General features: G+C 26.2%; 1 protein-coding gene across 2 annotated transcripts in view; it reads right to left on the bottom strand.

The window, feature by feature from the left end:
• Positions 1 to 692: 692 nt before the first annotated feature.
• LOC100208464 (carboxypeptidase D) overlaps positions 693 to 22211 on the bottom strand; it is a 35077-nt gene continuing 13558 nt past the window's right edge. Inside the window, exons 3-4 of one of the 2 annotated variants that reach the window (XM_065807572.1) lie at positions 21470 to 21677; positions 693 to 1472 (exon numbers count right to left, since the gene is read on the bottom strand). In XM_065807572.1, coding sequence (XP_065663644.1) covers positions 995 to 1472; positions 21470 to 21677 — 686 coding nt within the window. In that variant the 3' untranslated portion in view covers positions 693 to 994. Of the gene's footprint in view, positions 1473 to 4242; positions 5175 to 21469; positions 21678 to 22211 lie in introns of those variants that run through there. The other variant, XM_065807571.1, reaches the window with a different exon arrangement.

Genomic DNA, 22211 nt, shown 5'->3' on the forward strand with positions numbered 1-22211 from the left:
AGCTGAACAATAGGCCGGATGAATAAAAATAAGCAACTGCTTTTACTCAATAATTGGTCAGCTTTACGTGAACAAAAACTTGAGGAATTTTTGTTAAGTTTTTATTCACGTAAAGCTGACCAATTACTGAGTAAAAGCAATTACTTATTTTTACTGAGTATAAGCAATTGAGTAAAATTACTCAATTAGAATTACTGAGTAAAAGCAATTGCTTATTTTTATTCACCCGGTTTTTTGTGCTTTTGGGTAAATTTATACTTCTCTTATGTTTGCGTGTAAGTTTTGTTTTGTACTTTGTTAAGGTAGATCATTACCGTTTACAAATATATTGAAGAAAGTGGTTCCGATAAATTGTTTCAAATACAAATCTCATCCTCTTCCGTATTTGTATTACTGCATACCGTATTTGTATTTGTATCGCTGCTAGGCTCTATGTCTTTCTTATATAATTTTCTGAGTTTAGGAATTTTTTTTTTTTTTAAATCGGTTGGTGTAGGATCATTAAAGCTTTATTATGGAAGTTTGGGTTAGGGTAAACTACTATTTTTGACAGAAACTCTGTTTTTGTATTATTAAATTTTGTATTATTAAATTTTAAACATAATAATACATTTTATAAACGTCTTGTGCTCACTGGAAAGAACTAATCCGTGCCGATAGCGCAACTGATAGGATTTCAAGAAAAGAGAAAGTTTTAAGAACTCTGTATTTTACTCGACAATGCTACTTACAAATTAGAACAAATAAAAAAAAAACATTTACGTTAAATACTAACAAAATTTTAACGAAAAATAAAAACAATACAAAATTCACAATTATTAAAATGTTTAAGTTAAAAGTTCTTGTTTGTTCTAGATGACAAAATGAAAATATAAAAGTTCAGCATTTGTACATTAAAATTAAATAAATTAAAAAAATTAAAGATGAAATTTTATGGTTGCTACTTTTTTTAAATGAAAAATAAGTTCAAATTAAAAATTACTACAAAAACCTTTTACGGAACTTGAGCTAATTTCTCTGTTTCAATCTTTTCATAACCCCCGTTATCAACAGATCGCATAGCCTTTACTTGCTTGTATAAAACAATACTTGCAAGAAAGCATATTATGCTACCAATACTTATAACTATAATTGCAGCCATCATGTTATTGTCTATCTTCCTTTTTGCTTTGGTTCTTTCAACATACATTGGATTAGCTTCACGCTGCATGAGTTCACTATGGATAGTCATTGGAATACCGTTATTATCTACGACAAAATTGAAAACTGAAGGTGGGCCATCCGAAACATGAACATTTGGTTCTTCTAAATACTTATCACCAACACTCACTTTAACACGATAATCTCCAGGAAGTAACAGCCGAAAGTAATCTCCATTTGGACTAGAGCGGATAGCGTGCTTACGATAACGTTCGCTATTAGGACCAGCAACATCAATAACGGCATTAGGTATACCAGTGCCATTAGAAAATCTAAATAAAAAATTCAAATGCTTTCAGACCAACTAAAATATTTTAAAATGCTTTAAAGTTCTTAAAAGTATTTTAGTTAACTTTTACTTTTATTAAAATAAAAATATATTAAAAAAAGTTTGTAGTGTTTTAGTGTTTCATATGTTTCAAGTTGGTGAACACCGTGCTTCAAATACCATAACTTTTTTAGAACTATATATTAGCACAAAATAAAATATTGTTTAATTTATTATAGAAAATTTGCACAATTCGCAAAAAAACTGCTCCAAGAAAAGAAAAGACTTTTTCACTGAAGATAAAAACATATGGTTAAATAATCGAATAAAAAATTACTTTTGAATTTTGTAAATTTAATAAAATTATTCTAATAAAAATTCTAATTATTATTGTAGTAAGATGTTTTTTTAAGTCTTATAAAAACAATGATTACAATTTTAAATTGATCAATAATCATGAATTTTAAACTGATCAATAATCATGAATTTTAAAATGATTAGAAAATTACATACTAAGCACTAAACCATCATTTATTACTTCTACACTTATCACAGTATGTAAAAAATTTATACGTTTACATATTTACATTTATTTCATTTTATAAGACATTTATTTAAACTTTTTTGTATATTTATTATTATTAGTACCATTATTTATATATGCATGTAATATGTATCACATTGAATTACAAGTACTATTAACTTTTCTACTAGTATTTATTTTACTTTTGATGTTATTGGTTATTATTTTCAGCCTTAAGAACCTAAAGTTTGTATATATCTGTGTGTGTGTATATATATATTTATATATATATATATATATATATATATATATATATATATATATATATATATATATATATATATATACATATATATATATATATACATATATATAAATATATATATACATATATATATATATATATATATATATATATATATATATATATATATATATACATATATATATATATACATATATATAAATATATATATATATACATATATATATATATATATATATATATATATATATATATATATATATATATATATATATATATAAATATATATATATATATATATATATATATATATATATATATATATATATATATATATATATATATATATATATATATATATATATATATATATATATATATATATATATATATATATATGGTGAAGCTCCACCACTTCCGTGCAGCTTTCTTTTGAAAATGTAGAAGGCTTTACATTCACTTTAGCATTTAGATTCAACAGAAGAAGTAGGTTCAACATAGGAAGTTGGTTCAACAGAAGAAGTAGGCTCATCAGAAGAAGTAGGTTCATCAGAAGAAGTAGGTTTAACAAAAGAAGTAAGTTTTACAAGAGAAGTAGGTTCAACGAGAGAAGTAGGTTCAACAGGAGAAATTCAATAATAACTAAAATTAACTAACACAATTGATTAATATAAAATCAATAATGGTTCTATTATCAATTACCAGTTAATCAGAAAATTAATCTGTAAGAACTTATCGATGAATAGAAAAAAAATATTGTTAACTTTTTAAATATGATACAAGTAAATAAAAGCCACTATTTTTAAGAACAAAATGGAAAATGGTTCTAGAAAAAATGTTAAAAGTTAAAAAAAAATTACATGGTTTTTAAGCTGTCTATTTTTATTATTCAAGAGATCAAGGGATGCATCCAATAGTGTTTATAAGGCTATAATTTAATTGTTGCATTTGGAAATCTGAAATTGTAAAAATTAACCTAATTACATAATGCAGATAATGATACGTAAAATTCAGAAAAATCAAAGCTGGTGTCCCACAAAGTTTTTTTGAAATTGGCTGAAATATGACGCAAAAATGCATTGATATATATTGAAGTTTATAAAAATCTTAATATATAGTATACCAATATTATATATACCAATATATAACAACAATATATAGCAACACAAAATATCTAAAAAAAATTTGAACAGTTTGAATCATTTGCAAAACTAACCAGAAAAACAAAAATATAAAGTTGAGTTCTTACATAGTTTGTATAATTTGATAATATTTTAAAATAATTAAATTATTAAATAAATTTTAAGATTAATATAATATTTTTAAGGTTAATATAATATTTTTAAGGTTAATATAATATTTTTAAGGTTAATATAATATTTTTAGGGTTAATATAATATTTTTAAGGTTAATATAATATTTTTAAGGTTGATATAATATTTTTAAGGTTAATATAATATTTTTAGGGTTAATATAATATTTTTAAGGTTAATATAATATTTTTAAGGTTAATATAATATTTTTAAGGTTAATATAATATTTTTAAGGTTGATATAATATTTTTAAGGTTAATATAATTTCTTTAAGGTTAATATAATTGATGTTTAGTAAGTACATAAATACACAAAATAAACAGCTTTGAAACTGAGTGTTTTCATAACTTTTAATTATTGAATCTATCAAGGGAACTATTAAAATGGATAAGAAGGCTTGTCATTTTTACTTAAGTTTTTAAGTTAATAAAATAATTGATTTTATATATAATCATAAGGTTTTCAAATATTAATGTTTGTAATTGTTTTTAATTTAAAAAGACACAAAAGATTATATGCATTTGATTTTCTTAAACTGTATAATAAGTAAATTGTTTATCAACTAAAAATTGATTTTCATTGTAATATTACATGTAATTTACATTGAATATTTATCATATTTATAAATCGATCATAAAAATTTAACGTTTTTGCCGATTAAAAAAACTTAAAATTTAAGAATTTTCTATTTTGCTTAACAATGTTACAAAAACACATACAAACTTAAAATATAAATATTCAATTTATTTATAAACAAAGCTTCAATGAAAAAAATAAAAATGAATTTTCATTTCTTAAGCAAAAAATTGTTTTGATTAAAAGTTGCTTGTACCAAATGATAAAATGAAAATATAAAAGTTCAACATTTATACATTATTAAAAATTAACAGAAACAAAAAAAAGCCTTTAAAACAAAATTTTATAATTGAAACATTTTTGAATTTTTTATAAATATTGATTAGGTGTTTAAGATTTATTATAAGAAAAAATTTTTATAAACTTTATGGCTCTTCTGAAAACTTCTCTGTTTCAATCTTTTTATAACCCCCTGTATCAATAGAGCGCATGGCTTTTACTTGTTTGTATAAAACAATACTTGCAAGAAAGCATATTAGGCTTCCAATACTTATAACTATAACTGCTGTCATCAAGTTATTGTCTCTCTTCCTTTTTGTTTTAGTACTATCAGCATACATTGGATTAGCTTCACGCTGCATTAGTTCACTATGAACAGTTAATGGAACACGTTTATCACCTACAAAATTGGAAATTATAGCTGAGCCATCTAAAACACGAACATTTGGTTCCTCCAATAACATATCACTGACATTCATCTTAACATCTCCAGAAAGCTCACCATGAACACTGGTTGGAATATTATTATCTATGAGCAAATTGAGAATTGTAGCTGGACCATCTGAAACATGAACAAGTTTCTCTAAATACTTATCACCAACATTCACCTTAACACGATAATCTCCAGGTAGTAACAGACGAAAATAATCTCCATTTGCACAAGATAAGATTGTGTGTTTGCGATAACGCTTGCTATTAGGGCCAGCAACATCAATAATAGCATTAGGTAATCCAGTACCATTAGAGAATCTGAAAAAAATTTCAAATGAAATCAGACCAGTCAAAATGTTTTAATTTAAAAATATATTAAAATCTAAGTACCTAGCATTTTAGCATGATTCAAATTTTTCAAGTTTCAAGTAAGTTGCTTGTTTAAAGTACTAAGTTAATGTTTCTAAAATCAACTAGTTTAAAAAATTTTCTAATTTATGACGGTTTTTGTTATTGCCAAAAAAAATCCAGACTGGTTTGTTAGAAAAACTTTCTTTGAAAATTAAGATTAAACAATAAAAAAATTAAAAACTTTGTGTTTAAAGAATCATTTCATTTTGACAATGATTACAAATTTTATAATTTGAAAACTTCAGAACAAAAATATAAAGCTGAGTTGATACATTTTAGGCATATTCTTAAATCAACAAAATTGAAAAACTAGATTCCCCTATATGTCTTTGGTAATATAATTTACGGTACCATTGTTAAGTTACCATTATTAAGTTATCATTGTTAAGATACCATTGCAAACGTTTGATAATATAGTTTATTGTGTAATTCTAAATTTTCACCAATTTAATTTAGTTTGTTTATTTGATAAGCTTGTTTAGTTAGTATTTTGATTTATTTTATATGCATATACCGCTTTTAAATACAGTTCTAAAAAGTTTACAACAATTATTTACATATATTGTCTTTTTTTGTACTTTTTTCATTTTTATATTTTAAATATTAAAAAAAAAATATGCCTCATAGTATTAAAATTTTAATAAGTAAAACTTATTTAAAATACTTTATAAAATTTTAAAAATAAACTTAAAAAGAAACTTTAGTTAATTTTAAATAAATTTATAGTGATTTTATATTGCATTAAGTATGCTATAAAGGGCTTTAAAACGTCGTCAGCATTAAGTAAAAAAACTTACTTAAATTGATAGCTCAATAGCTTTTAGATGAAAGACTTGGCTCGTCAACTTTGGTCAAATAGAATATTAATTAAAAGAATATTTGTTCCATTATGCTATTTTAGAATTAATTTAAATGAGCAACAACGGCATTAAAGCAGAAAATTTAAATATCTAGTAAATTTTGTTTTTGTTAAAAAAAAAATAACTAAATTTTGTATTTGTAAATTTTATGTTCACAAATTAAACTTTTGCATTTGTAAATAAGATAAAAAATTATAAAAAATTATTTAAATATAAGTATTCTCTATCATGTTTAACATAAACATAAATGATACAGTTTCATTTCTGATTTTGTTGTTGTTGTTATTTTTGGTGTACTTCACCAGCAAATTTAGTTTACTGACGGTATTTTTAATTCCCTTATTAAAAAAAGGTTAATAAATTATTTCAAAGAATATTATTTATTAGTATGCAAAGATTTTTCTAACTTTCCTAACTTAAAATAAACAACAGTAAAAATGTAAATAAAGAGTTTCCAAATTACAAGTAAAAAAAAACAAAAAACAATATATTAAAAGTATTGAAAAATCTAAATTAAAAAACTAACTGATGTTGAATGATCTTGCTTGTTAATGACAACACTTTTATTTAAATAAAAAACAAACATTTTTCTTGATCAACTTAATTCATTTTTTTATTGTGCATACTAATAACATTTCAACATGTTTAGCATAACATTTTAAATCTCATATAGCCTGATATAGGTTGTTGTTGTTTTTTTTAACCATGATTTTTTTAACTTTAAACCAATTGGGAATTTTGGGTTATAGGTGGTGCCATCAGGCTGGTTAACACCCTGATATATATATATATATATATTTATATATATATATATATATATATATATATATATATATATATATATATATATATATATATATATATATACATATATACATATATATATATATATATATATATATATATATAATATATATATATATATATATATATATATATATATATACATATATATATATATATACATATATATATATATATAGATATAGATATATATATAGATATAGATATATATATATATATATATATATATATATATATATCTATATATATATATAGAGAGAGAGAGAGAGAGAGAGAGAGAGAGAGAGAGAGAGAGAGAGAGAGAGAGAGATATAGAGATATGTAAATAATAATATACATACATATATAAATACAGTGGCTTGCTAAATTATTAGACTTAACAAGAAAAAAATTTACGCAGTAAATATGTTTTTCAAGGATAATGTTTTATCATTTAAATTCATTTTACTATGGATAAATAAAAATTAATGTTTATTAAAACAAAAATACATATATTTAAAAGATAATAGTGGAAAACAATTTAAAAAAAATCCTGAAAGAGTTGAATAGCTAATATTTTGTATGATGTCCCTTGGCTGCAATTACACTTTGTATGTCCTGTGGCATACTCAAAATATGCTGTTTGCAGCTATATATATATATATATATATATATATATATATATATATATATATATAATATATATATATATATATCTAGTGAGAGAGAGAGAGAGGAGAGAGAGAGAGAGAGAGAGAGAGAGGAGAGAGAGAGAGAGAGAGAGAGAGAGAGAGAGAGATAGAGATATGTAAATAATAATATACATACATATATAAATACAGTGGCTTGCTAAATTATTAGACTTAACAAGAAAAAAATTTACGCAGTAAATATGTTTTTCAAGGATAATGTTTTATCATTTAAATTCATTTTACTATGGATAAATAAAAATTAATGTTTATTAAAACACAAATACATATATTTAAAAGATAATAGTGGAAAACAATTTTAAAAAAATCCTGAAAGAGTTGAATAGCTAATATTTTGTATGATGTCCCTTGGCTGCAATTACACTTTGTATGTCCTGTGGCATACTCAAAATATGCTGTTTGCAGCTCTTCACTGTGGCTCCACAAATATATTTGTTTTTCAATCAACTTCTGCTTCATTGTTATTGTACTTTTGGCAATTTCCTGCTTAAACAGCTCCCATACATTCTCAATCAGATTTAAATCAGGAGAATTTCCAGGCCAATCCAAGACATCAATGTTTTTTCTTTCAAAAACTTTGTAATGGTTTTGGCTTTGTGACATGGTGCCCTATCATGCATAAAAATGTATTTTTCTTCATTTGGGAATCATTGTGCCAACTGTGGTATTAGTCTATCATTAAGAATTTCCTTATACTGATCTTGTTTCATTGTCTCTTTTACTATATGCAGCTTTCCAGAAACTTGAAAATTAATTACTGACCACCAGAGATGCGTAGTCCCAAAAGGACTCCGGCTTTATATCTCTACTTTCTCCAAGTCTGTAGTGTCCAGAAGCTCTAAATATGTTTGTTGACTTATGATCTGCTATAGGAAAAAAATTCATGAGACTTAATGATTTGAAACTTCTTATTTTTAAGCCCGGAGTCCTGGAGTCCTTGCCGCCATTATACTTAAGGACTCCGGGCTCAAAAAATGATTGTTCCTTTAACCTAATAGTCTTAATTTTTTTTCTAATTAGTTGTCCAAACACTTATTTATATTTTTAGAGCTCCTGGATACCAAATACTAGGATAAAGTAATCTTTTTGCAACTTTCAAATCCGGAGACTTTTTTGGGACTCCGCATCCCTGCCGACCACACCATGACAAATATAGGATGCTTTACAGTTGGCACAATGCAATCTGAGTGAAACTTTTCACCCACTCTTCTTCTAACAAAGCTAGATTTGTCACTCATGACCTGAAAAATGCTCTCATCTGAAAAACAAATTTAAAACACACAAATAAGGTTTAAAAAGATACCAAAATCAAGTTAAACTTTACAATTAAAGATTTTTATTCAACATTACTTTTTTCCAGTCATCCTCTGTGAAGTTTTTATATTTTTTTGCCCAGTTTAGACATTTCTTCACCATAATGGGTGTTAACGTATTTCTTCACCATAATGGGGTTTACGTGCTGGCCGACGTGAAGTTAAATTAAATTCTTTAAGAAGTCTCTGGACTGTGGGTTGGGAAATATCAATTCCCTTGTTCATTGACAATCTTGGTCAATAAGTTGACAGGGTGTTTCCTTTGTTGTAGACAAATATCCCTAATTTTTCTGTCAGTTCTGGGTGCTATTAACCTTATTCTGCCACAAGCGCCTGTACGAGCAGGTTGTAAAGGTATGTCAAAATCAAGTTTTCGCTTCACTCTCGTCACTATGCTTTGAGAAATAATAAGTATCTCAGCTATCTCATATTGTGACATGCTTGTATTTTTTAATAATCCATGAATTACACCTAGTTTTCATTAAGAAATATCACATGCCCTTTCTATTGCTAAAAAAAAGAATATTCAATAAGATTTTGTACTTATCCATAAAAAAATAACTTTATACACTTTTGTTTAAAAAATGTGAGTATTAAGATATACACACTTTTGTGATTAATAAAATATACGATATTAGCCAAAGTAAAAAATAATGAAAGGGAAAAAGATTATGTGAGGAGCAAAGGTTTGTGGTGGTGTTTTGCCTGTCATAAACATATATATATATATATATATATATATATATATATATATATATATATATATATATATATATATATATATATATATATATATATATATATATATATATATATATATATATATATATATATATACACACACACATACATATATAAATACATATATACATTTGTATAAATATATATTGTACATATATATATAGATAGATATATATTTGTATTTATATTTATATACATATATGTATATATATATACATATATGTATATACATATATACATATATGTATATACATATATACATATATGTATATACATATACATATATGTATATATATTTATATACATACATACATATATATATATATATATATATATATATATATATATATATATATATATATATATATATATATATATATATATATATATATATATATATATATATATATATATATTATATATATATATATATAGATAGATAGATATATAGATATATAGATATCAGTCTTCTTCACTTTTTCTTTCTTTGCATGAAAAAGCGCTGGTCTTATGGTACATACATATAAAAATACATATAGGGTCATTCAAGCTCAATTCAATTAATGCTTGGCACCATACCATCTCAGATTTTGATGATTTTTGCAATACAAGCTCATATTAATGAAAGGAAACTTCACTCCAACCTTTAGTGTCTGAATCCTTACGGTTTCAGAGATATTGATACTCAGTCCCAATCTTTTTGTTGATTTTTTTTTTCAGCACTATTTACTTTTTATGCTAATTACATAACACAATTAGCTTTAACTTATGAAATACTTCCTCAATAGTGTTGAAAATGTGTACCTATTTTTTAGAGAGAAGAACTCAAAAATGATACCTAAAACACTAAAAAATTAAAGCTTCTTTATGAAAATTCAATTTCAAAATGGTGTAACCATTTTGAAATTGAATTTTTAATAAAGAAGCTTTAAATAAAGCATCGTCATTTTTTGATAGCCCATACAAAAAAAAGTATATCTTGAGATGCCTAAAAGATATGGCTCTGAAATTTTTCTTATGGTTCCATACACACCTATCCAAAAACGGTCCCAACCTTAATTTCGAGAACCAAAAAAACGACCAATGGGGCATTAATCTGCAAGGTCTCGGGTATCACCAGATATAAAAATTAAGATCTAATCTCTATAGCCAAAGGAGAAAATCACATTTAAAGTTTATAGCACTTTGTGCTACTGATCGTACTTGGAGCCTTGTTGTAAATCTGTTTTTTGTTTTCCCTTTTGGGTTATGGAGTTTTTAAAAAATATCAAAAACTCTTTACATATATGTGATGGCTATAACCTGACAAAAAATCAGCTCTTTAACATTTGTTGTTTGTGCACAGGGACCTAAAGTTTAGGGTATGGCACTAAAAGCCTCTTTTAAAAGAGACAACAGATGCTTTATGTTTTTATTCTAACCTAATTATCGACTATGGAAGTTTCAAAACATAGTAGAATGAAGCCTTGGCATGTATCTTTTAGGCAAAAATAGATAGAAGAAAGATATCTTTTATCTGTGCAAAGATATAGCTGTTAAAGTAGGAATCTCGCCTTTAAAAAAACCGCCAAAATATAGCAGCTTTTGGAACTATTTTATAAATTACCAATTAATTTTGAATTTACAATTCTAAAGTAATTTTTACAATATGAAAAAAAGTTTTTATTATACCTAATATTTGGTCAATCATTTTAAACAAAAACAACAAAGCAAAACTAAGGGTTTAACAACTAAAACATAAAGAGGTTTTTATGTGTTTTAAATTTAGAACAATTAGTAAAAATGCCTCTAACTATGTGTTTTCTACCCAATATTTTATATAAACTTGAACAAAAAAAGAGATTCCTACTTTAACAGCTATATCTTTGCACAGATAAAAGATATCTTGCTTCTATTTTTTTGCCTGAAAGATACATGCCAAGACTTCATTCTATTATGTTTTGAAACTTCCATAGTCGATAATAAGGTAAGAATAAAAACGTAAAGCATCTGTTGTCTCTTTTTAAAGAGGCTTCTAGTGCCATACCCTAAACTTTAGGTCCCTGTGCACAAACAAAAAAATGTTAAAGAGCTGATTTTTTGTCAGGTTATAGCCATCACATATATGTAAAGAGTTTTTGATATTTTTTAAAAACTCCATAACCCAAAAGTGAAAAAAAAAAAAAAAACAGATTTACAACGGGCTCCAAGTGCAATCAGTAGCGCAAAGTGCTTTAAACTTTAAATGTGTTTTTCTCCTTTGGCTATAGAGATTAGATTTTAATTTTTATATCTGGTGATACCTGAGACCTTGCAGATTAATGCCCCAACGGTCGTTTTTTTGGTTCTCAAAATTGAGGTTGGGACCGTTTTTGGATAGGTGTGTATATATAACAAAACTCCTTACTACAAAAAAACTGCAGAGGTTTTTTTTTTTGAATCTGATTTATTTGCATTGAAAGTTTTCAAAAAAAATAAGAAAAATTGATATTTAATAATGAAAAGAAAAATTATAAACATTAATTTTTGCATTGTTTTAAAAAGATTTTAGAATCTCAGGTACAGTTCTAATATATAAACTTTAATTTCGCATTAAAGATCTTCACTTTGCACAACCTTCATGTTTAATGAAAGATTTTCTATTTACGAATCTTCAAATAATTATTTTATTTAAAAATATTTTTTACAGACCTAAAAAATTATATAAAAGTATTAATGTTAAAGAAAGATGTTCAATTGGATTAATAAATAAAGAAAATTGCATAATAAAGAAAAGATATGTCCATAATGTATAATTAAATTGATGTCATTTAAGGGTGATGGACCAGGAGAACCGACTAGCAGCCAGATTTATGAAGATGAAGATAATGAACTTCTTAAATCTCAATTCTTTTTTGATGGCTATGAACATAAGTTCTCTCAAAATGCATGCTGTGAATAGTCACTCAAGAGTTGCTCTCAGTAAAAAGAAATGTTAGATGTTCAAAAAACAGTAAAGTTAGGTATTGCAAGGACTTTAAATAAAGATTCCGATCAGTTGAGCCAAGAAGATTCCTTTAATAAGTTATATGAGGAAGTTAAATGAAAAGCAAATAATACTTTTAGGAAAAATTAAAGAAAAAATGTTAACTTTCAAATGGAATCAGAAAATTTAATTACTACTGGTTCCAATACCTTGGTCTAACAAATGCATAGAAAAAGAATTTAGTGTTACTAATTATTTGATATCATGCAAACTGCTGCAGAAAAATGGTGTTTTATCTTTCCCTGCAAAAAAAAAAAAAAAAAAGTAAAGGAAATATCTCATTTGTACTTATGTGCATTTACTGTATGCTAAGTTTAAAACGAGTTATCCCGACATAAAAACTTGTTTTTCTCACTGTTGCTCAAATCGTCCAAAATGGTACATTACAATGTGAGCATCTGTTTAATGATTAGTGCAGTTGAATTATCCAAGGTTTATCATGAACTTATTGATTTATTTCTAGTAGGGCTAACATGAATTGCATGTTACATTGTTGCCCTTTGCATCCAAAAGATTTTATATTAAGTCATTATCTTGAAAATGAATTCTACTCTCAATACGATATTGATGAAGATCATGGTTATTATATAGATTACAAACAATGGAATACAACAGACCGATCTGAGCCAGTAAATCTAACAGAAATCAAGTAGCTTAAGTAATAATTTAATAGATAAGTTACAAAAACTTACTGTTCATTCTTACATTGCAAAACACTCATACATTGCTGATTTTTTTAGAAATTAAAAAATGATTTAAGTAGTATTGAGGTCATTGTCCTTTGTGATTTTTCAGAAAATTATGAGTTTGTTGTACGACGAAGTACAAATTTTTCACTGGAACAAAATTCAAGCAACATTGCATCCTACAGTAGTTTATTGTAAAGTAAATAATGTCCTTAAATGTGATTCAATATGTTTTATCTCAGATGATTTACTGCATGATGTAGATATGGTATATCATGCGATAAAGTTATTAATGGAACATGTTAAAAGCAAAATTTCTCATCAAATAGAAACTGTTCATTACTTTTCAGATGGGTGTGCTGGCCAGTACAAAATACAAAAAGCACTTCATAAATATATGCCATCATGGACAAGATTTTGCTATGAAATGTACATGGTTTTTCTTTGCAACAAGTCATGGTAAATCACCCTATGATGGTTTTGGTGGGGCTGTTAAAAGACTAACTTCAATTGCTAGCCTTCATTGAGCAACAACAAATCATACGAATTAGTTTTTGATATGTATCTAAGGAAACAAACATGATAACTCAAGTTGAAATTTTTTTCAAAGATTTTCAACAAAAACGTTACCGAGCACCCGCAGCAAATTTCATTCACAATTTCATTCCAACAAGTAACACAAAAATTGGGAATAAAGTTGTTTCTGAACAAGAAGATTATTCATTTGTTTTTAATTTTCTAACTGATGAGATTATTAAAGATTGCTTGCCTAATATAAGCATTGAAATGTTTGCATGTTTGATTTATAATAACAACCCATAGATTGGACTAGTGGAGGATATTGATGTTTAAATTAAAGACTTTCAAGTTAGATTCATGCATTCATTTTACCCTTCAAGGTCATATTGCCTGCCTTCAAGAGATAGTGTGTGCTGGGTTCCATCAACAAACTTATTCTTAATGATTAATATTCCAACAATTGTCACAGGAAGACAATACAAAATCAGTGAAACCAATCATCAAAGATCAAAAGAAAGCTGAGTAAACTTTAAACCAGTGAACTAATTTTTTATGAAACTGTTAAAGATTGTTAATTCTTATTGCCTTATTTTAAATTTTTTTATTACAATTTAATTATATCCATGGTTTATTTTGGAATTTCAATATTTTGAGGGATTAGAAATACAAAACTTTAAATGCAACTAAATCCGATTTAAAAAAGATTACCCTTGCAGTTTTTTTGTTTTATGGCATTTATATAAAGAACATTAGAAAAAAAATTTATAATCATGTCTTTCAGGCATCTCAAGATAAACATATTTTGTACGGGGCATCAAAAAACTTACAAAAAACTTTACATTATTTTGAAACTAAATTTTCATATAGAAGCTTTAATTTTTTAGTGCTTTAGCCATCATTTTCGAGTTCCTCTCTCTAAAATAATATTGTAAATAGAAAATCCTTTATTAGGCATAAAGGTTGTATAAAGTAAAGGTCTTTAATGTGAAATGCAACAAGTTTATATATTAGAACTGTACCTGAGATTCTAAAATCTTTTTAAAACAATGCAAAAGTTATTGTATATAATTTTTTATCATTACTAAATTACAATTTTTTTAAAATTTTTATTAAACTTTCAATGCAAATAAATCAGATTCAAAAAAGAAAACCTCTGCAGTTTTTTTGTAATAAGGAGTTTTGTTATATATAGAACCATAGGAAAAACTTCTGAACCATTTCTTTTAGGCATCTCAAGATATACTTTTTTTGTACGGGCATCAAAAAACTTGTAAAAAGTGTTACCACATTTTGAAATTGAATTTTCATAAAGAAGCTTTATTTTTTTAGTGCTTTAGCTATCATTTTTGAGTTCTTCTCTCTAAAAAATAGTTAGGTACAAATTTTCAACACTATTGAGCAAATATTTCATAAGTTAAAGCTAATTGTAATCAAAAAAGAGATTGAGACAGAGTATCGATATCTCTGAAACCGGAAGGAGTCAGGCACTAAAATTTGGAGTGAAGTTTTCTTTCATTAATATGAGCTTGTATTCCAAAAATCATCAAAATCTGAAGTGGCATGGTGCTGAAAATATTTTTTTTGGGTTGATTTGACATTGAATGACCCTATATATATTTGTATATATATATATATATATATATATATATATATATATATATATATATATATATATATATATATATATATATATATATATAAATATACACACATACATATATAAATACATATCTATATTTGTATATACATATATAATTACATATATACATTTGTATAAATATATATTGTACACATATATATATATATATATATATATATATATATATATATATATATATATATATATATATATATATATATATATATATATATATATATATATATATATATATTAGGGATATGACTTTTTAATTTTTTTTCAAATAAAATGTTTCCTGTATCATAAATCGATGAACTTTTACCTAAAATCATGAAAAAAGGCCCAAATAGCTTTCTGCAACAAAAAAAGGTCACCCCCAAAATAAAAATTTGATTTACCATTTTTATACATTCATTTTTGACCGATGTTTTAATCTTAAGCTTAATTCTCAGCTTAATTCTATTTATTTCATTATTTTGTTATGAATTTATAAATATAACGTCACACGTTACCATGGCAACGAAACGGCCGTGTGCCGGCAAATACTTGGAATTGTTATGTGATGACGTCATTGTGTTACCACGGTGATATAGACGACTGTAACAGACTGTAGAAGATTATAGAACTTAGTAGAACATTCTGGAAGCTCTAAATAATTATATAAGCGAGCTGCTGTCAGAGCTCAGTGTTGATAATGTGAATAGTTCTATGAAGTACTCTGCGTGTAACTGAGCTAATAAGGAACTACTGTAGCGAACTAAAGACGCTGTAAGTGTACGAAGTATAAGTAGTTGTAGCATTATCGTTAGGATACGGACTGGATTATCGAACTGTTATCAACATTGACTAGATTATCGAACTATAATTGGATTACTATACAGTTAAAGTATTTTATTAATTAAACGACTTTATTAAACGGATATTTACGCTCAGCTATCCGTAAAGTCGTAACAATATTATATGATGTCTCACAAGAAAAGTCATACCACAGTAACAAAGAACAAGAAGACTTGGACTAAAAATTTGGTGAGATTTCAAGAGTCACACAGAAGAAGAGGAAGCATGGCTGTAGAAGAACATTCACTCGATGAAAAATCCAGAATACCACTTCAATTGCAGATCGTTGGAAGATACCAGTTTCTCGGAGCATATGTTAAAGGAAGAAAAGAACGAATAGACCAAATTTCTAAGGAAATTACAAAATTGTGGGACAATAAACTGAATTTTCCACGTGTGTCTGATCAAGTGATAAGAGCAAAGCTTATGAAGGTGCTGAAGGTCTATGATGAATGTGTCAAGCGTGGAAAATATGATGTTCTCAATGCATTATTTGACATCACGAAAGTGAATGGCCAGTGGTTATCCTCGGAAGATAAACGTCTATACCACCTACAAAAAGAAAGTAAAGGACAGGTGGGGTACTCAACAGGACAAGTGGCAAGTAAAGAAACCATTCACCCTTCCAAGAGAAGGAAAGTCCAGTCTGGAACAGCAATACCTTCCACATCACAAGTCCTGTCTACCACAGACAGTGGTACTGAATCTAAAAACTGCAAAAGTAAGAGTGAAGATGATGAAGACGACGACGGTGATAAAGACGATGATGAGGACACTCAGAAAAAAACTAGAAAGCACTACAAAAGTAAATTTGCTGTAAGTATGGTTACATTAAGTGGAGTTTCCACAAAGAAAGCTGCTAAAATATGCAATGTATTATCACAACAAGGTATTGATATTCCAACTCCAAGTCAATCAGCAATTTACAAGTCCATATTCAAAGAGGCAGGTAAATTAAAAAAAGAAATGATACAACAACTTAAAATGGAACAGTGGTCCTTACACTTTGACGGCAAACGAATAGATGATAAGGAATATCAGGTAGTTGTACTTCAGAATGAAAGAACTGACGTGAAACTTGATGCACTGCGTTTAAAAGATGGCAAAGCTGAAACTGTTGCTGAAAAAATTGCCAAACTTATTGATGAATACAATTTGTGGAATTCAATTAAGATGATCATTACTGATACAGCAAACGTCAATACTGGGAAGAGAAATGGAGTTGTTGTGAAGTTGCAACGTATGTTTAATTTAAAGGGTGTCACAATACCACAATTTATCGGTTGTCAGCATCATGTACTAGACAGGATTCTCCGTCTGGTGATGGACGAAGAACTTGGGGGTGATACCAAATCTCCAAACATTGAATACCCATTTGTGTCTGAACTGTTGAATAAGTATGATGAACTGAAGGATAAGTTTGTGAATGGAACTGTAGAAATTCTTGATAAATCAGGGTGGAGAGACGATATGAAGTTTTTGTACCATTTAACAAGAGTGTTTAGGTTCTATGAAGAACAAAGAAACTTCCCTCTGATTCACTTTCAGAACATTCCTAATATGAGCAATGCCAGATGGAACTCAAGAGCCATTCTCGCCATTCTGGCGTTCATTCTTATGCCTGAAGCGAGAAAGAATTTGGAGAAGGTTTGCAGGTTCATTTCATATGAGTGGGCAGAACATTGGTTTAGTAGTCTAAAGTACAATGACAATGACTTCAAGAATTTATCTGATGTATTGAAGCCTTACAAAAAGGCATTGCAGTCATTCAAAAATCACTGGAAGAAAGAGCCATCCGTCATCGACATACCACGAAGTAATCAGATAGCTGAACGTGCAATCAAGGTGATGCAAGACCTGTATGCTTCCTGCAGAAAGAAAGACAAACTGCAACTTCGATTCATTCTAAGTAATAAGCGCTAGACTCTTTATGAGACGTGAGCATCATGTGACCCATGTACTAAACACAGTAGGCCTATAGACACAGACAGTTATGTATATTGTTGTACTAGACGCTTTGATACTGTTAATTTTGTAATACTTGTATAATTATATATCACATAATGTTTTTTGTTAAATCACAGTACATGTTGCATAAATAAATAAAATAACAACAGGAGTATGACTCTTACAACATCTTCAGCCTTTAATATTCATTTACTGTACAAAAGTGTACCTATTGAAAATTCGATTTTTTGGTTTTGGGGTGACCTTTTTTCAAAATATGTCAAAATGAAACATCTATTCATTCTTTTTACATAAAAGTTCATTGAATTACGATACAGGCCTAGTAGGTTGCAAAAAAGTCATATCCCTAATATATATATATATATATATATATGTATATATATGTATATATATATATATATATATATATATATATATAGAGATATAGATATGTGTATATATATATAGAGATACATCAGCGCCGATTCTAGGAAAAAAATTTGGGCGGTGGTACCCCCTCGTTCCGTCAAACTTTTGCAAAAAATTGACATTTTTTCACAAAAAGCAAACAATATTTGCAGTAAAAAAAATTAAAAAAAAAAAATCCTCAAATTTTAATTTGGGCTGCCCAAATACGGTTGACGCTATCAAAAGCAGTCTAGAATAGCCCCTGTGTATATATATATATATATATATATATATATATATATATATATATATATATATATATATATATATATATATTATATATATATCTTCATTTTTTTTCTTTGCATGAAAAAGCGCTGGCCTTTTATTTCATTTTTAGGTTGGTGCATGCCATTTAAAAGTTTATTTTTATAAAATCTTTATCTGTTATTTAAATTAAAACAAAAACAGCAAAAAGAATGCTTTGAATAAATACTAGATGAAATAGTTGAAACGTCAAAAAGAACATTTTATTTTAATTCTAGATAAAATCAAAACTTATTTTTTTGTGGGCAAGCGCGAAAAAGTTTGAGCACAAAAGCCCTGGCTAAACAAAGAAGACTGATATATATTTATATTTAGATATATATATATTATATATATATATATACATATATATATATATATATATATATATATATATATATATATATATATATATATATATATATATATATATATATATTTATGTATGTATATATATATGTATGTATATATATATGTATATATATATATATATGTATATATATATATATATGCATATACATATATAGAGAAGACTGTTATATATATATATATATATATATATATATATATATATATATATATATATATATATATATATATATATATATATATCTTAATCTTAATATATATAAAGGGCAATGTGTGTGTGTTTGTTTGTTTGTTCTCTATAGAAATCCAAACCGCCGGACCGATCTCGATGAAATTTGGCATGGGGGTAGTCCTCGAGGAGAGAAGGTTCTTAGCTGGGTTTTGACCTCGTACCCCAATCCCCGGGGTCAAGGGGGCCCAAAAATGGCCCCCCTGACCCCGGGGTCAGGGGGGACCATTTTTTGGGCCCATTTTTGGGTCCATTTTTGTGTACAGATATCAGGTAAGCCAGTTTAAATACTGGCCCGGGCAATGCCGGGTAACTCCAGCTAGTATATATATATATATATATATATATATATATATATATATATATATATATATATATATATATATATATATATATATATGTTTAGCCACCACTTTCGTGCTCAAGCTTTTTTGCACTTGCCCACGCGTCCACAAAAAAATAAGTTTTAATTTTATCTAGAATTAAAATAAAATGTTCGTTTTGCTGCATTTTTTTAAACTATTTCACTTAGTATTTATTCAAGGCATTTTTTTTACTGTTTTTGTTTTAATTTAAATAACAGATATAGATTTTATAAAAATAAACTTTTTAAGTATATTTATTTTTACATACATGCATACATACATACATACATACATACATACATACATACATACATACATACATACATACATACATACATACATACATACATACATACATAATATATATATATATATATATATATATATATATATATATATATATATATATATATATATATATATATATATATATATACACACACACATTTACATATTCTCCTGATTACACTCAAAGGCGAAAGTGTAGGAGATATTGTGTAAATAAACTATTTATTTTTTTTAAATTCTGAAGAGACTAATTTTGTGCCTTTTTCAAAGAATATGCAAATTTTATCAACATAGCAATTTATATATAAAGTAAAAAAATATATATATATATACACACATTTACATATTCTCCTGATTACACTCAAAGGCAAAAGTGAAGCAGATATTGTGTAAATAAACTATTTTTTTTTAAATTCTGAAGAGACTAACTTTGTGCCTTTTTCAAAGAATATGCAAATTTTGTCAACATAGCAATTTGTATTGGTTATAAACATATCTATGTTAACTTAATATATGATAAGCAAATTAATTACTTAAGATAAGCAAATTAATTAATATTGACATGACAAAGATTTCACAAGCATAATTTGTTGACTTTAAATTTTTTTTTTTTTTTGTATATTTTTTGAAACAACTTTTGTATATTTTCTAAAATAGAGTATATCCATCAAACTTTTTTTTTTCACATATATAATATCATGACAGTAAACTTTTTATTTATATTTAATAATTACAAATATAATGGATACATCTTTGACTTTTAAACAAAAAAAAACTGCTTTCTATTTACAATCGACATAGAGAATGTTTTCAAAGAATGAGTCATTTTTGAAAATATATACATAAAACAAGTTTTAGTAAATCTATAAAAACTAGATATCATGTATATTTGTTTTCTCCAACTTGTTACTCTGCCCCAGCAGCTTTGTTTGCCAAGGTTTGTATTTTGGAGTTAAAGAGTTGGGAGAGGGTTGTAACTACAATTAAGTAGCCTTCTCAATTGTAGTGGCCCTTTTGGCATTCGGGAGGTGAATAAGATTAAAAAAAAATCTAGTGATGTATAAAAATTGATTCCGTAAATTATTTCTACTTAGCTAAATGAAATATTCCTATATAATAAAATTCACACTTAATACTATTTTACACATTACTAAAACTATAAAACAACAATTTACTTAAATTTATTCATTATAAATACCTAATATTTCCTTTAATTCCCATGTGAACACGATTAATAAAAGCATAAAGAGCTTCTTTATGGTCTAACCATATACTTTGAAGCCTGTTACTGAACGGAAATTTGCAGCATTCAAGCTCAATGGTTATTTCAAAAGCATTTGTATGTAAATAGTTATAATCTTGCATTCCTCCAGCTACATTATACCATTTAGCACCATTTGTGATTCCTTAAATAACACAGAAGACTAATTCATACTCAATTCATTATGTCTATATTAAATTTATAATCTACATTTAAGTTATTTAATTCAATAGTTATTTTCACATATATTCACATATAAATATATATATATCAGGCTTTGTTTTAAAGTCTTACACGTAGAGCGATTTTACGTAAGCAGTAAGCAATTTCGGTTAAGTGACTTTTTATTATTCTTTAACTTTTAAATTATTCAATAAGTGGTAAGATAAAGGAAGTAATTAATTTAAATAAAAGTCACATTAACTTATGAATAATGTTTGTGAAAAATATTTAAAAAAGTTACAAAAGCTTGAATGGTGATTATGTTTGATATAAGCGCTATTTGCTAATGAAAAAAACTCAAACAAATTAAAAGTTTATTTTTATTTTGTTTTTGTTTTTTATTGTAATTATTGATTTTTTAAGCTTGAAGCAAAGATCATAAAAACATAATTTAATTCTAATAAAAAATATATGATTTAATTTAAAACTAATGTAATAAAAGTATATAATTTTATTC

Source organism: Hydra vulgaris, chromosome 10 (genome assembly GCF_038396675.1).
Source record: "Hydra vulgaris chromosome 10, alternate assembly HydraT2T_AEP".
Classification (NCBI taxonomy): Eukaryota; Metazoa; Cnidaria; class Hydrozoa; order Anthoathecata; family Hydridae; genus Hydra; species Hydra vulgaris.